At 38.2% G+C, this 18039-nt stretch overlaps 2 protein-coding genes across 3 annotated transcripts in view; one reads left to right on the top strand and one right to left on the bottom strand.

The window, feature by feature from the left end:
• Window positions 1–4987: 4987 nt before the first annotated feature.
• spring1.S (SREBF pathway regulator in golgi 1 S homeolog) lies at window positions 4988–9632 on the bottom strand. The gene is given in 5 exon segments (NM_001092376.1): window positions 4988–6055; window positions 6157–6270; window positions 6582–6733; window positions 7327–7483; window positions 9152–9632. Coding segments are annotated over 5 exon segments (618 nt in total). The 5' UTR covers window positions 9263–9632; the 3' UTR covers window positions 4988–5971.
• A 114-nt stretch (window positions 9633–9746) lies between these two features.
• Window positions 9747–18039, top strand: part of rnft2.S (ring finger protein, transmembrane 2 S homeolog) — a 38125-nt gene continuing 29832 nt past the window's right edge. For both annotated transcript variants that reach the window (XM_018244235.2, XM_018244233.2), the window contains exons 1-3: window positions 9747–9863; window positions 11958–12111; window positions 13831–14333. In XM_018244235.2, coding sequence (XP_018099724.1) covers window positions 12038–12111; window positions 13831–14333 — 577 coding nt within the window. In that variant the 5' untranslated portion in view covers window positions 9747–9863; window positions 11958–12037. The remainder of the gene's footprint in view (window positions 9864–11957; window positions 12112–13830; window positions 14334–18039) is intronic.

The raw sequence follows: 18039 nt of genomic DNA on the forward strand, positions 1-18039 counted from the left end.
GAGAAAAGGCACAGGATACACAGCAGATAACAGATAAGCTCTGTAGCTTGAATGGCTGCACAGCAGCTTGTTTATATGAACTATAGTAGTCACCCTAATAGTAAAAACATTTGAGTTGACTCAATTTGGTCAATTTATGGAGCCTGTTTTTCAAGCATTGCTATTGAAACACTGCTCTATTGTCATAGAGATGCAGTGAAATCCTGCAGTGCCTGATCACTGTTCCCTGGCTTTGGCTCACACACTTCCTTATAGAATAAGTTTATTATTACAGGTCAAAAGGAAATATACATTTTTTTTATGGGATACCGTATTTCTGCATAAGGCATTTCAATTTGTGTACCACTGTCCCCAGACTGCATTTTAGGACATTTGAGAAAATGACAGACATAAGGGTAACTGTTGCATTTTATTTTTAGTATAAAAAATGAAAGTATTAACACGGAACCAAGGGAGAATGAAATAAATAGATACGGTTATGGAAGCTGAACACTGTAATCTTAAAGTAACAATTGTATCATTTATCTTAAATTGTTACAAATGCATTGAAGTGCAGGTATGGAGAATTCCCTGCCAAAAAGCCTCTTATTTTAATTAAGTTTCAGAAACTTTGTATTTTTTTTTTATTTTGGCGTCAGTGCAGGAGATCAAAGAGAAACTCAGGACTTTTAAAATAAAAATCCAGTACTGCGGGTTGAGCTGTCAAAATCGGGACTGTCCCTGGGACGGCTGGGAGGTATGGCAAAACTGCTACCAGCAATCATGTTATTTTTTGTATCAATGATCTATTTGGCTTTCAACAAGGCAGCAAATATAGATTCTGTAAGATGACAGTTTGAACATAAAGGGGAACTATCACAAAAATAAAATATAAGCATCATACTGAAATAGGGAACTTTCTAGATATAATTAGTTAAAAAATCTGTACCGTTTCTGAAATAATCAATATTTTTCTCTAGCCCCCCTTCTCAGTATATGTCTCTATTCTTGCAGGATTCAGAGAGAGATTTTGATTGACAGATCTAATATATCTTTTAGGTGGGGCTCCTTTTTCTAGCATATGTATTGGAGCTCACTCAAATAACTAATTCAGGCACAAATAAAAATCTTACAGAATAAATTACTTTGGCACAAATGTTGATGCAGAGAGAGGATTTTTATCAGAGTTGGTGCTTTTGAAAGAGTGAGCTCTAATACATCCTCTAGGTTTCGGCAAAAGGAGACCTGTCAGTAAAATCTGACTCCGACTCCTGCATTAAGCGACAGATGCTGTGAGAAGGACAGTAACAAGTAACTAAATTTTTTCAGAAATGGTACAGCATAAAATAGAATTTTTTATATTTTAAAAAATGTCTTATTTCAGTGTGCTGAAACTTATATTAAATGTTTATATTTAGGGATAGTCCCCCCCCCCTTTTAGTATAAATGAATGGGTGCCTCTACTTTGCCAAAAAATATATTAGAGCGGCTGAGGAACATTTTTATTGAAATGCAGACGTACAACATATTTTATTTATATGCAAAGATTGCATTCATTTACATGATTGGTGTTGATGGCCCTCAAAATATTTGTATTTTGCAATTTTAATCATATCGAGAGAACACGCAAGAATATTAAATACTGTTTTGAATGTATAAAATGCAGTAGAAACAAAAAAAAGAGCTACAAACTACAAAGCAAAATCATCAGATACTGACTCTGAAACCAAAACATGCTCGTTAAACTTGTATCACAAAAAAGCACAGCACAAAAAAACAAAAACAGTCAACCAGAAGGCATAGCGAAAAGTGATCTTCCTCTTTCTGACAGTTAGGGGCAGATTTATCAAAATGTTTGATTAGAGGTCACCACAGGAACATTTCACTCCTATGTGATTTTTCAAATGGTGAACTCAAACTTTCACCCTCTGATAAATCCACTTCTAAAAATCCCATAGGAATGAATAGAAAGAGGGGGAGTTTTTCTGTGGTGACTAGTGATGGGTGAATCAGATCTGTTTTTCTTCGCCAAAATGCATGAAAGTCAATGGGCGTCGATTTTTTTTTTTTTTGGTGCGCAATGCGGAGCGTCAATTTTTTTCACCCATTGGAGTCTACAGACGTCATTTTTGTGGCGATACTTGGCAAAAAAAATTTGCTTATCACTAGTGGTGACTAACCACACATTTTGGTAAATCTGTCCCTTAGCATTTTTTCCATGCAGCAAATAAATCTGAAAGCAGTGATATACTTGCACTACTTCATTAATCCCCACCAGCAACCACAAGGGTTACTTTTTTGTAAAAGTCTTTGCCACAATACAATTTAATATATTTCAGCTACAGTCGGATGCAGCATACCTATTATTTGTTTTAGTCACAGGTAATAGCTCTGTAATGTTTCAGTGGCCCTTTGCATCCTGGCTACCAATCTTTATTTTACAGATGAATTGGCCCAACGTACATTTGTTAAAGGGCCTCTGACACTGGAAAACATACCGTATATACTCGAGTATAAGCCGAGTTTTTCAGCCCCCAAAATATGCTGAAAAACTCTACCTCGGCTTATACGCGGGTCAAGCGCAAAAACGGTCGCCGGCGTCTAAGAATAGTCGCCGGCATCTAAGAATAGTCGCCCCACCTAAGAATAGTCGCGTCCAAGAATAGTCACCCGCGTCCAAGAATAGTCTCCAAGAATATTCGCCGGCGTCCAAGAATGGTCGCCGGCATCCAAAAACGAGACGCCGGCACCTCCGATGGGAGCAGAAACCCTAAATTTTTTGATTGAAACTTACCAGAAGCTGCTGCATTTCTCACCCTCGGCTTATACTCGAGTCAATAAGCTTTCCCAGTTTTTGGAGGTAAAATTAGGTACCTCGGCTTATACTCGGGACGGCTTATACTCGAGTATATACGGTACCTTTACAAAATGCATCAGTTAATAGCACTTTTTCAGCAGAATCCTGCATTAAAATTCATTTTTTAAAAGAGCAAACAGATGTTTTTCTATTTAATTTTCAAATATGATGTGGATTCTTAGTTTCCCAGGTGCACTTAGCCATGTGGCTTGTGCTCTGATAAACTTTAGTCACTTGTCACTGCTGTGCTGCAAATTGGCGTGATATTACCCCACCTCCCATTTTTCCCCAGCAACCTATCAACGGGAAGGTAACAAGATCCCTGACACCTGCACTGATAAAAATGCTCCCATATCAGGATAGCACTCAACAATAAAACACCAAAGTCCGACTCACCCAAGCCATGACTCTTACATTGAGCAGGAGAAAGCAGTTGCATGGAGAAGTGATAGCACAATGACATTAGATGGCTCAGTACACACCAATATTACAACTGAAAACATACATTTATTGGCTCATGAAAAACATTTTATATAGTTGAATTAACTATAACTCTACTGAGTGACAAGTATGCAATTATGTCAACAACCAATATATGTAGCGGAGGCAGAATACTGGGAGTTAGTAGTAGGCAGAATACTGAGAGATAGCATTCAAGATGTGTATGAATGAATTAATCACGTGCTTGATTTTTGCCAGTTGCCATTAATTTGCCTTGTTAAAAAGAAAACAATTGTATTGCAAATATCCATTGCATATCTGCTTGAGAGAGATGTGTTGTGCTTTTTGCTGTTTATAAAATAAAATAAATAAAATAGGTTAATAAAAACACTATAAAAAACATTGCACTTTATTCCATATCTACTATTTGAGATTGCATTGATGTAGGATATATTATATGAGAATCTTATCTGAACAAGAGACCCACTGCAGTTTAATGCCCTTTTAAATGAAACAGAAACAAAGATTTTACTGGTCCTTTATGTCTCTGTTCAGAGACTGCTTCACTCGCAGTTAGGGTTGCCACCTGCCTGGTATTTTACCGGCCTGGCTGGTAAAAATTAAGCTTGATTCCAAAGTTATTGATAGGGGAAATGCATAAAAATATAAGAACCCCGGTATTTTTTTGAAGAAAAGGTGGCAACCCTACTCGCAGTTGTAATCGAGCAAGTCATAAATATACAAACAAGGAAATTATTTAATTAAAACCAAATAAAAAGAAATATAATAAACATTTGGCTGCAGGTTATTGAAATTGCAAGAGGGGCTTCTCTAGGCACTCAATGTGCCCAACATTACCTAATTTTTATACCCTATGTAGTATATGCCAGCAAGTAAACTTTCATTCATTCATTATCGAATTTTTAAGATGGAAAACTATAAATGTGCTTTTCCCATCAAATGAATACAGGTCTAAAATTCCTGAATTTTAGAAGAATGCTAAAGTACAGTATTTGAGGTTTTGTTGCAAAATAGTTTAAATCAAACTGATTTCTTTTTGAGATCCATTATGGAGCAACTGTAAGACAAAAATTTGATCTTATGAGAGATGATTGCATGAACCAGACAATCTGTAGGTACAGATAGAGAACATCTGTTGATGTAGGTGGTGTACTGCTATTGCTGGCCATATAACCCTATGTATAGTGATCTTATCAGAGCATCCAACTCTTAGAGGCACAGAATTTCAAATTCATGTGTGTTTTTTTTTTAAACTCCATTAAATTCAAATGAATTAGAAATTTGACTTGGTGAAATTTAATAAAAAAATCTAATTTTTAAAATTACCCAAAAACTTTAATCGGATTCGATCAAACTTGATTCAAATCTTTTCTCTGAATGTCAGGAAGGCTGCAAACATCTCCAAATTGATCCCTGGACCTCTCCCATTGACTTAAACCGTAATTCGGCAGGGTTTTAGGTGGTGAATAGTTAAATTCGAATTCTTAAAGGGCCAGAGTATAAATTTCGAAAATCGAATTACATTTTTTTTTAAAAAAAACTCGAATCGAGTTTGTATAATTCCCTAGTTGAATGAAATTTTTTCGAGAATTCGAATTTTCAATTCAACCTTTAATAAATCTGCCCCATAAGCTCTACACAATGTGTGTTACTATGATGCACATGAAATATTAATTCAACACCTTAAAGTAGAAGGAAAGCTACCAAGGCAGTTTATTGCTAATATATTAGCCACAACAGTGCAAGCTAGAAAGCCATTTTTATTCATTAGAATGCTTTTTCATACCTGAGTAAACAACTCTAGACACCGTCTGTTTGTTTAGGATAGCAGCTGCCATATTGGCTTGCTGTGGCATAACTTCCTGCCTGAGTCTCCCCTGCTTGCTCATGATTAAAGCAGGGAGGGGAGGATGGAGGGGGAGAGGTGCAAACTGAGCATGCTCAAGCCCTGCCCTGGATGTTTAAGCTGAAAACAGGAAGTCTGATACAGAAGCTCATGTGTACACTATATAAGGCAAGAAATGCAGTGTTTCTTTTGACAGAGGACTCAGAGCAGCATTACTTTGCGGATTTACTGGCATATTAATATAGACCTTTCTGATAAAGCTTACTTACTTCTCCTTTAAATGTAACAACTAATAGACAAGTATATTTCCCTACTGCAAACTAATATTTTCATTTTGTAATGGAACTTCATATTTATCAAGGACTGCATACACCTCATTTTTAAATTATAGTATTCATTGTAATATTTAAGGGATCGTTTGTCTTATCGTAGTGTCAGTCTAGTATTTGAAAACTGACCATCATCATTAAAATAAAATATGGTTCACTCTTTTTTGTTGTCAAGAAGAGCCTTACTTACTTAAAAAGCACCACTAACTCTTTCTGTCTCTTGCCTTTTGGGTGATGAGATGATGAGAGTAATATGCTCGGTTATATTAGTATACACCGAACAACTCCATTAAGCTTATGCAGCTCAGCATCAAATTATTCACACCACAGTTAAGTTCCTACAGGAAATATATAGCTTTTCCTCATGGTCGAAGTTTTCAAGTAACTACACCGTCAGGATTTTATTAAGGTTGGATGGAGCTGGAAGGCTGGTATACATGGTCAACAAATTCTTTCTTTTCTTCACAGTTTGCACTGCAGATGACTGAAGTGTTGCAATCAGATGGGAAGAAGCTCAGGAGGACTTTCTCCATAACAGTGCTTGGCAATAGGATTGCGGTAGGTATTCTCATGCTGAACACTCTGTGCAGTAGCAGGAAAAAAAAATAAAATAAAACAGATTTCATTATTTAGGTGAATTATACAGCTGATTCATTAGAATAAAGAAAAATAATGACACTCACCTGTGAGGAAGTCCTGCACTTGGCCAAACACAACTCAAAATGATCTTCAACTGCTTGGAACAAATTCTGAAAAGCCACTGCTGCTTTGTTTAGAAAACGTTCCAGTTGAAGTTGCTATAAAGATACAAAATCGAAAATGGCAAATTTGACAAGAAATATTCTACATACTTAACTTCTTGTTCCAGCCTAAAGTTTCAGCATCTCAATAGCAGCAATGATCCAGGACAGGTCACCATATTGGAAAGAATCAGAGACACTCACGTGCTCAGTGTGCTCTGAGCAGCTGTTGAGAAGCTAAGCTTAGGGATCATTGCAAATTTACAAGCAGAAAATGAGGTTGGCCTGTAATATAAGATAATGCTAATTTCACTGGTTTCTGAGCTGCCATGTAGTAATTATCTGTATCAATGAGGCATGCTACACACCTTATTAGGCTGCAAGCAGCAGGATACACAAAACTCATACACACTGCAACAACCATTGGGTAGGCAAGTTTCACAGCTGTACAGTTTAGTACTGGCCACATTTATGTTACAGCATCCATTTGCTAAGAGCTCTTTACGCTCACAAATGTAACCTGCAAAAACAAAAAACAGACAGTAAGGAAATATCTGGAACTATAACAAACATATTCAAATGACTTCTAAATTCTTTATACTGTGCAGACCATCTAAACCACAAATACGGTACATTTAAATTCACAGTAGCCAGAATTAAAAGAGTATAATATGGCCCTGTGTATTTTTAAATCCCTTTTCAGTACATTTAGTATTAGTGCTGCAGGACTTAGTAACAGAAGCCCAGTTGATGCTGTAAGTGGATATGTAATTCTGAAAGTTACATCCAGTAGTTATTGTCTACTCAAGTGCCTTACTTAGTGTCTATATTTCAAAGTTAAATAAAGAAAACGAATAAAAAAAAAATTTCATAAAAGGGTTATGTGTTAGAAGCGCTATTAACTGCTGTGCTTTGCAAACTGTATTTTCTCATATGACAGGATTCCTTTAATGCCTTTCTAATAGAAGTTAAAGCCCCGGGACCTTAATTTCTTTTCTTATCCAGCCACATAGTTAAACTGTGCTTCTTATTGCAAAGTCATGCAACAAGGGTTACTCTACCCTTGTTTTAAAAAATAACTTTTACCCATGAGATTTCTTTTTTTATTATTACCCATATCATCTGTGACAAGCAATTTGCCTTGCACGGAGTTTCGGCACTGATTACTTATGCGGCTGCTGTTTCCCAAATTGAACTGGACTTTCCATTGTAAGTTCTGATCTTGATCCCCTGTCTGAAGAAGCATTCTGTCTCTCACAGTTCTTTCTTCCTGAATAAAGAAAATTAACGTCACAAAGAATATAAATAGTAAAGGAACCTACACACCAGAATTTTAACATACCACTAGATGGCAAAGCATGACCCTATTCACTTCTATTCTTTTTGCTATAGGACTGAACTGAACTACCAAACACAGGTGAGATGCTGTAAGTTGTGTTCAACTGTGTTTTGTAAACTGCACTATTCTATATTAGTATTATCCTGCCACAGATGTTCAAAAAGTTAATAGGTTTAGAATTATTTTTTTATGACAGTTTGCATGATGCAGTTTGTAGTAGTGCTGTCACTGCTTGAGAAAGGCATCTGTTATTTATGTCTGGTTTAATTTTTCAGCTAGAATTGTAGTGTATTGTCATGTTCTTGTTTTGAGGGAGGATGGGAGTTATATTTTTAAAGGTGGCCATAAACCCTACAATTACGATCTTTCCTGGAATCCTTCATTTCAATACACACGTGTAGAGCTAAATCGTCAGAATCAATAAAATTCTACCTGTATCTGACGATTCAGTGGCCAATGTTTGGGTGCCTTCAATGGAACCAATCAAAATCTTACAACCAGCCCAATCAACGAGCCAATATCCAAGCCAATATTGGCGGTCGGCTTATCTCCTGCCATACACAGAGTTGCCACCTGGCAGGTATTTTACGGGCCTAGCCTGTAAAACGCCTGCCAAGGCCGGTATTACAAATTTACCGGAAATGTAATTGCCGGTAAATTTGTAATACCCTTAACAAAAGCCCTTGGCCACCGGCTACAAACCTACCTTTTCTTCGCCTTCTGTCAATCGCGGGATGTGGCTTCGCCCTTTTTCATCATGATTCCCGTGGATCCGCCCCCTTTTGCACCCGCCCCACCACGTCTGGTAAAAAAATTCCTGAAAAGGTGGCAACCATAGCCATACATGCACCGAATATCATACGAAAATTTGGTACGATCATATCTGTGCATGTATGGCCACCTTTAAAAGTCTCTGATGCATACATATACACAGACGTTAAAGGGCATGTAAAGGCAAAAAAATAAAATCCCATTTTTACTTTCTTTAATGAAAAAGAAACCTATCTCCAATATACTTCAAATAAAAAATGTGTACTGTTTTTATAAGAAACCTGACTGTATGCAGTGAAATTCTCCCTTAATTTACTGCTGTGGATAGGAATTGTCAGACGGTCCCTAACTGCTGAGCAGAAAAACAATCATACTTATGAACAGCAGGGGGAGCCCCCGCCTTACTTACCAGCCATGCAGAACTCAAGCAGCTTTGTTTATGACGGTCCCTAAGCAGCCCAGACCACACTGAGCATGTGCACTTAGTCTTAGTCTTACAAAGATGTTTAACAAAGTTACAAGATGGTGACCCCCTGTAGCCAACTTTGAAAGCATAAATTATTTGTTTGATTCGGCTTGTGGTGCAGTAAGTTCATGTTTATATTTAGTATACAAAATACAGCATTTCTAGCCTTATTCTATTTTAGACTTTACATGCCCTTTTTAAATACGAGGTGACAAGATACATGTACCTATATCAGTTGGCATACACAACAGCAGGAATTCCCTGCATTGTATGGAACAATGGAGCATATATAACACACCAGGTGCCTAACAAAATGTACGTGGGAAAATGAAATGTTCTTGCCTTATGTCTATAGTACTCACCTGCTTGAAGGTGCTGGTGAGAAAATAAATGAGGGAAAGACCGAAAACAACACCAAGAACCCATCTCTTTCGCAGGATCTTCCTCCAAACCATAGACACGTAAAGGGCCATTATAAAAGCTTTCTTATTCGCTGCATTAGAAGGAAGACTGGCTGCTCCCCTAATCTCTGCACAACCCTGAACCCTAGTATTCTAAGACCACTTGTCGCATTGTTTTTATTTACAAGTCTGCGCCGACGCCATTGCGGATCCTCCACCCGGCCCTTTACTTTATACTCTCCAACATATATCTTCCAAACATCAACCTCTTGCGCACTTTATCGCTTATACATCAGGCAACGTCAAACGCCATCTCAGATTCCTCATCCTCACTCAGAACTAATTAGTATCATAACGAGGCACTTTATTTTGCACTTCTCTATCCCTAACAACTAATATATAGAAAACAACTGCGAAGTAACCCTAAGCGTCCTATTTCAATCTACCCAAAATAGAAGCCACTATCTAAGCAACCCGGAACTATTAACATTTTACTTCCGGCTCCTGGCAGCCGTTTCTATGGCGACCATGCTGCTTATGGATTTCCCTGGCTTCTCCGCCTTCCACGTGACCTCGCTCAGCAAAACATCTGCCCCGCTTTCCTGATTGGTTAAGCAACATAGATTGAATTGCGCTTGCTCCGCTGGAAATGGTATAAGGTGGAATTGAAAAGGTAATGTGTTAGTGTGGAGGGAATAGCGGTTGTATTTTGTTGGAGGTATGGATTTATATAAATACTATAAATGTGATTCATGCGTCAACCAGCAATAGCAAAACGTCATTGAATGCTTAGTCACATGCTGCAGCTCAGTCACAGCAGGTTAGAACACATTGAAAATGCATTGCCTGACTAATTGGCTTGAGAGGACTAACAATAGATCACTGAATGCCATTGAATTGTCTTGGCAGTATATCTGTGTTGTTATCCCCACCCAAAACTGTGCTATAAGCATAATGAAAGCAAATGTCCTCCAGGTTCTGCTACATTGTGTCAGGAGTCAGAATCTGAATGGCAGAGAAAGAGAAAGTAAACAGGCAAATGCTGATTTCCATATTGATTATGTTATAACCGTTAATAATGTGTAAGGAATGGATATTGGAAAGCTGCTTAGAATTACATTTTCTTTCATTATTTAAAAAAAAACAACAGATTTTGGGCGGCTGACCCCTAAAAAAAGGTAGTGCCCAGAATTGAACCATGAATTATGTATGCATCTCATCTATAGAGGAGAATCTGCTAAACGTACAACGTTTCAATTGGTATTTAGCTTGATGTGAATACAGGCAGCCCCCCTGCTACGTACGAGGTAGGGTCTGTAGGTTTGTTCTTAAGTTGAAACATATACATTTACTTATTGAATGCAACTTAGACATATTATTTATTTTTACCTTTCTTTGCTCTGCAGTAGACAACACTCACCAGAGGGGATTGGGGCAGGTGGTTTATTAAAGCTAAATGCTAATAAAAGTCAAGCAAACTACAGTACATTACTGTATTTGCCTCTGTATGTAAGTATGAGTTGTATGTAAAGCTGGCCATACACGAAGAGATCCACTCGTCTGGTGACATCGGATCTTTCCCCGATGTGCCCACTAACGACAGGGCTTTATTGGGGTATCCAAACATTTGGCCCTAGGGCCGGACAATTTGATTACAACGAGGAGCAATGGGCTCTGACAGGTGGGTCGCAGGAAAAATGACACCTTCCCGATCAATATCGTGGCCAGATATCGACCGTGAAGACCCGTCGTAAGCCCCCATACACAGGCAGATAAATTGTCGCATTGGTCGGACCGATATCGACATCTTTATCTGCCTGAGTATGGCCACCTTAAGTCAGGTGTATGTAACTCGAGGACTCCCTGTATAAAGGAAAATAGAATCTAGTTTATATTGCATTCACAGTCGTGTGTGTATTTCCCTGTTTGTTCATTAATAAGAAGCAATGCTTACTTGGCTGAGACTTTCTCAACACAAGGTTATAAACCATAAATATCATAAAACCTCTACTACTATTACAGTAGTGGTTGCCACTTTTTTATGGTCTGGTGGCAAACCTTTGGCCATACTGTGAGCATACGTGTCATATATTGCTTGTTTCAGTACTAGCAGTATTGCTATGGCACTATTGAGACAAGTCATATGGCAGCATCCAGCAATATGCTGAATTTAATGTATGCAGAGAAGATCCTCTGTGTAAACTGTGGTATGTACTTATAGTATATACAGTATATGATTAAACTTGCAGTGTTTCAGTATACGTTCAATAATAATTAAAATTTGTGTGCTGCCAAACAGTCCTTTCAATAAAGTCCCTTGATATTTGTTAGGGATGCATCGAATCCACTATTATGGATTCGGCCAAACCCTGAATCCTTTGCAAAAGATTCGTCAGAATACTGAACCGAATCCTGTTTTGTGACAAAAACTCACGCGATTTCCCTCCCCGCCCCTCATTTGCATATGCAAATTAGGGCTCCGATTCGTTTCTGCCAGGCAGAAGGATTCGGCCAAATCCGAATCTTGCTGAATCCTGGCCAAATCCCAAACCATTACTGGATTCAATGCATCCCTAGTATTGGTGCACTCTGAAAAAACTTGTGTAATATTAACTTAATTTATTCCATTACAGGCTCTTGGTAATGTTCCAGAAAGGGAACTAAAACATTTACCTGCTAAATATTTTAATGGAATAAATAAATATGCTGTATTTTGATATATTTATTTAGTACTACACTAAATCCTAACCCAATGGATCTTTTATAGAAATTCATTTTGGGAGAAGACTGCTCATGTAAGTCGAAGCTCAGTGCCCTCTGCCTTCCTCCTTAGACAGTACATTGTAAATGTATTGTTTTAAGGTTCTGAAGACAATGCAGAGACGACACAGCAGCCTCACAGACAACCCTCCTCCAGAAAGGTGAGAATACAAACACATAATTTAAAAAAAAAAATTATCTACTGTATGTTCACTAAATTGGAATTTAATTATAGTAGATATGTTTGATATTTTGTGTACTCCATTACTATATTGAGACAACTGGGTGTCACCTAGTACAAACTTCAGTCAAAAAGTTTTTTGAATGAAAACATTTTGACTGCTTCCTCTGTATTTAAGCTACTGCAAAAGAGCATAACTAAGTGATGAGAATAGTTCTCTTCCATAAACATATTGCTATATGACCTGGTTGCATAAGACCTATGTCCTATGTCAGGCATGGGCTTACAGTCTGGGGATTCATGGAAAATGCCAGAGGGGCTTCTGTAAGATGCCATAGACTGTCACTATTTATTGTGCTGGTGAGTGTCTATTTGGTCCTCTGTGTACTAGAAATGCCAGGGCCTGCTTGGAATCACAATCCAAGTCCGGCTAACATCTTACTTAAAGGGAACAGTTCAGTATAAAAATAAAAACTCTGTAAATGGAGAGGCTTTGCAAAATAAAAATTTAATCTACAAAGGCTGGAATGACTGGATGTCTAACAGAACAAAACAGCTACTGTACAATAACATTGCAACAATTTGTTAAATTCACAATGATCAGTAATCTTACAGCGAAATTTATGAAGAACAGGCCTGTTCTGAGAGGATGTTAGCATACCCCTAACATGAGAAAGCTCAAATGTATTATATAGCCATGTATAACGTAATTATGTTAATTATCCAGTATCCATTTTTCATTTTATATCAGTCAACTAAATGTGTGTACCATTGTACACCAAAAATTAAATTAACAGAGGCTTACTTGAAGGGGAATTATCGCGAAAATGAAAATTTAATATAAGCTTAAGCATACTGAAATAAGAAACTAACTAAATACAATCCTTTAAAAATTCGGTACCATTTCTGAAGTAATCAAGTTTATCTTCACTATTCCTCTCTCAGCATCTGTTTCTCTTCATTCTGTCTTCATGCAAGAGTTGGGTGTCAGATATTCAATGACATTTAGATCCAATATATCTTATGGGGGGGGGGACTTCTTTTTCCTAGAAGATGTATTAGAGCTCACTTTATTAAAATCACCAGAAATCCTGTCTCTCTACATGCAGAATTTGTGCAAAAGGCAGTTATTTTGTTAGATTTTGTTTGTACTGGAATCAGTTATTTGAGTGAGCTCTAATTCATCTGCTAGGAAAGGAAGCCCCCCTATAAGATATATTGGATCTAACTGTCAATGAATATCTGACACCCAACTGCTAAAAGAAGACAGAATGAAGAGAAACAGATGCTGAGAGAAGAATAGTGAACATAAATTATTATGTTTATTATTTCAGAAACAATGCAGAATTTTAAATTGATTGTATTCAGCAAGTTTATTTTAGTATGATGAAGCTTATATTACATTTTTATGTTCGCAATAGTTCCCCTTCAAGCTAGCCATACATATAATGATATATTGTTTCAGGCGATTGTTTCCGAACAGCATTTCAAACCAATAAAAAGGCATTGTTGATATTGGTCGGCTCTTAGATCACCCATGTTTAAAAATCCAATACACCACTGTACCACTTCTGCCTATGCATGCTGTTGTAAATATCAGAAGTATATTAGAACATCTGCTGTTGGGGCAAACCAATCTATGAATACAAGGTACACTTCTTACTTCCTCTCTCTAAACTCTAAAACCCTTTTTTCAAAGGAACCGTAACCAGAACTTGAGTTCTGATGCTAATACAGAAGATGGAGTATTCAATGGACTGAAGCAAGATGCTTCTTCAACTCAGAATTTGTTTTCCAGTTTGGCAGGACTGCAGCCGGGTCCCATTACCGTACAGTCTGGATTAGTTCTGGGATCTTCATCTGGTGGGGGTGAAGTGTTCATACAGATGCCTCCACCACTGAGGGAGGAGACCAGCACACACTCAGAATCAAGCCCCTTTACGCATCATCATCACCATCCTCACCACCGGCAGCAGCCACAGCCACCTCCACATCACCAACAGCACCATTTTCAGCACTCTCACTCCCGATCCTCTCTGCTACATGCAGCTACTTCAGAGCGGCACAGAGAAGAGAGCAATGAGGAGCATGGCACTCCTGCACCAGCCATGTCTGAGCTCAGGGCCATTATCTTCTGGCTACAGAAGGGGCTTCCATTTATACTCATTTTACTGGCTAAAGTCTGCTTTCAGCATAAACTTGGTAAGTGTTACCAACAGTTATAGAACTGGCTGATGTATACATATCTGTGGAACTGCATAAGTTTTCATTCTGAACATACTCTTCTTTCAGAGAAAGCAAAGTCTCAACAGCAAGTCGTTGTTGAGTAGGGGGGAAAAAAACAGAAAAAGAAAAAATATATAGTGTAATACGTCAATAAATTTTAACACCCGTGACACTCAATAAACTGAATCAGTGAATACCAACTAATACACGAGTATAAGCGTGAATAGTGAAAAATATGACATCCCACGTGTTTGGTAAGGTGGATGAAGAAGGGTTCAGGTAAGTTTAATACCCACACTAAAGACCAGGATTGGTCCAGTAGTTGATTTTACTCACATGGGCCCAAAGCTTAAATGGCATAAATCAAAATGCAAATGTCCCATCAGCATTTCTAATCTTCCTTTCTCCTTATGTGAGCAATATAAAGTGACATGTGCAGAAACGTTTAACAAACAAAGTAAAACTCCCAAACTTGGCTGCCCTTTTAGTAGACACCAGTGGGATCACCTGACTATAGCTGGGAAGGGTGGGAGCTACAACATGGAGCTGGTCACTGCTCCTGTATAACTATAACAAACAAGGGAAAGTTGTGCTCACCACTATTTTTTAAAACCATTAGGCGGGGGTGCTATAGTCAGGTGATCCCACTGGTGTCTAATAAAAGGGCAGCCAAGTTTGGGAGTTTTACTTTGAAAGCAGCTAGTAAGTTGCAGGTAAAACTTAGTCCCTTTGTAAAATGTATAATTAAGCAATTAAATTCTTAATGAATCAGATGAAAATTAAGCGTAGGACTGGCCAGATATGGGATGACTTTGACGTAGTTGGCCAGCTTAAATATATTGCAATATATGGACAAACAATCCCTGTGTTGTTTAAAGGGTAAGGCATTTTTTAGTAGCAGTATGCACAAAATGTCGCTGTCTTAAATATATTGATAATGGGTTGAGTGCAAAGGACCTCTTGTAGTTGACTATATATATATATATCAATATATATATATATATATATATTATTTTTATAGTAGAGTTTATTTTCCAATTATTTTCCCACTTTTATATATGTATGAGTATTTATTTATCTGAGGCTACAGAATGTTCATTTATCAATGGTAACAATATCTCCAGTCACACTCTTATGAGATTTTCATAAAAACAAAAACAACTTATTGTGTGGGTATACGTTACACAGACTAAGTACTATATGCACATTTTATATTGATTTTGTATATTAGATTTCTGCTTTTCTGTACATTAGTTTTGTATTTGTTGTTCATAAGCACTGATGGTTTAAGAAGTATCTTAAAACCAGAAGTGATTGTGTACAATATACTCTTAAACGTTTAACTGTTTAAAAAACATTTTCCATTTATGCATTAATATTTTAAGTCTTTTAAATTGATTTCCTCCACAGTCTCCACCTTCTTGTGGTCTTAAATAGATGATGAACTATGCAGTGCTGTTTTTGTCCATTTAGGAAAAGGAATAGAAAAATGTATGCCAATGTACAATTACCATATATTCAATATATTTAGTTTAGTTGGTTATTGCTGGGCTACTAGTGCTTTGCAAATAGCCGTAACAAAGAGTTTGTCACAAATCCAAGGAAATGTAGCAGGCTGAGTGAAAAACTGTATGATCATGTGGTGGATACCTTTCAATAATCTGCTGTGCCCATCATCATTCCAAGTTAGTGGTCTTACAGGCTGAATGCCATGAAAGCTATTTACCTTACTGTAAGAAAGGCTGTCTGCCCATAATGTACATAACTAAGGGATCCATAACACAATAAACCACATCTAGGAATAATTTAGAGAGCATTTTGGTCCGAACTGTCTTAACCTTTAGGTAGGTATATCTTAAAGGAACAGTTCAGTGTAAAAATAAAAACTGGCTAAATAGATAGGCTGTGCAAAATAAAAAATGTTTCTAATATAGTTAGTTAGCCAAAAATGTAATCTATAAAGGCTGGAGTGACTGGCTAATATAATAGCCAGAATCCAACTTCCTGCTTTTCAGCTTTCTAACTCTGAACTAGTTAGAGACTTGAAAGGGGGCACATGGGACAGAACTGTTCAGTGAGTTTGCAATTGACTCTCAGCATTCAGCTCAGATTCAAAAGCAAACAGTTATGAGTCATGTGCGCTCCCGTCAAGTCACTGGTTGGTTACTGCCTGGTAAACAATCAGCGGAAACCAAGAGAGCTGCGAAGCAGGAACTAGTGTTCTGGCTATTATGTTAAACATCCAGTCATTCAGTTACCCCGTTTTTATTTTTATACTGAACAATTCCTTTAAATATGGTACTTAAATATGGTGCTCTCACATAAAGTATTAATGTTTTATTCTGTATATAGGTGTATAAATGTTGGTTTTTTTTGTTTATTTTTAAGAATATGTCATGGTTCCCACTTCTCTGTTAGCAGAGTCAGGGGGCCAATCGGCTCCCAGCGGGAGCAGTCCGGACCAAGGAGGAAGCCTAGTGCAAGCTCGCTGTACATATAGGGTTAAAGAGTTATCAAAATCAATATCCAGGCAGACGTTCAAAAGGCAGGCAGGCATATAAACTGCAAAGTCGATAAACAGGCATGGTCAAAGTCCACAAATCAGTCCAAAACAAACGCTATAATCGGTCATTGAACCCGTGACCTGGGAGGGTTTTTATGTCTGAATTTCGCGCCATGTGCGTGATGTCATTGCGCCAGTGTCTTGATGAAGACACCGGCGTGGCTGTTCCCCACGTGTAGTCAGTGGGCGCCGCCATCTTGGATGTGCCGTTGGAGAGGACGGAGGCACCGAAAGGGAAGACCACTCTGAGCGGCCCTGACAGTACCCCCCCCCCCCGCAGGGGGACCACTGGACCACCAAGCCTTGGCTTCTGGGGAAATTGTCTGTAGAATTCCCTTACCAATCGAGGGGCATGTACATTTCTCCCACAAGCATTCTTCGGGACCAAAGCCCTTCCACTTAATAAGGAATTGGAGGGAACCCCTGGAGAGTCTGTAATCCAGAATCTTTTCCACCTTGTACTCCCCATGGGAATAGATGAAGGGGGAGACTGATCAGAAGAGAAGTGATTGGAGATTGCTGGTTTAACCAAGGAGACATGAAATGCATTAGGAATTTGCATCACAGGGGAAAGTGATAGTCGGACTGCCACAGGATTAATAACCTCTGAAATGGGGAAAGTACCGACAAACTTTGGACCAAACTTGGTAGAAGGAACCTTTAAATTAATATTCCTAGTGGACAGCCACACCTTGTCTCCAACTTTGTACTGCAGGGAGGATCTCCGTCTATGATCAGCAAAAGTCTTATGCACTAGGGCACTCTTTTCCAAATTTGCTTTGGTTGCAGCCCAAATAGCAGACATATGGGCTGCATGATCATCTGCAGCGGGAACATCCGACAAGAAAAAGTCTTGAGGGAAGGCTTGAGGATGTTGACCATAAAAGGAGATCTTCATATGAAAGTGTGACATGCATTGTTATGAGCAAATTCCGCCCACGGGAGATCGGACCAATCGTCATGACAGAGGGAAATATGATTCCTCAAGAACAGTTCTAACGCTTGATTCACTCGCTCCGCTGCCCCATTGGTTTGGGGATGGTAGGCAGAAGAGAACTGAAGGGTGATGCCCAAATCTTTACATAAGGATCGCCAGAACCTGACTGTGAATTGAGATCC

This window comes from Xenopus laevis, chromosome 1S, assembly GCF_017654675.1.
Source record: "Xenopus laevis strain J_2021 chromosome 1S, Xenopus_laevis_v10.1, whole genome shotgun sequence".
Lineage (NCBI taxonomy): Eukaryota > Metazoa > Chordata > Amphibia > Anura > Pipidae > Xenopus > Xenopus laevis.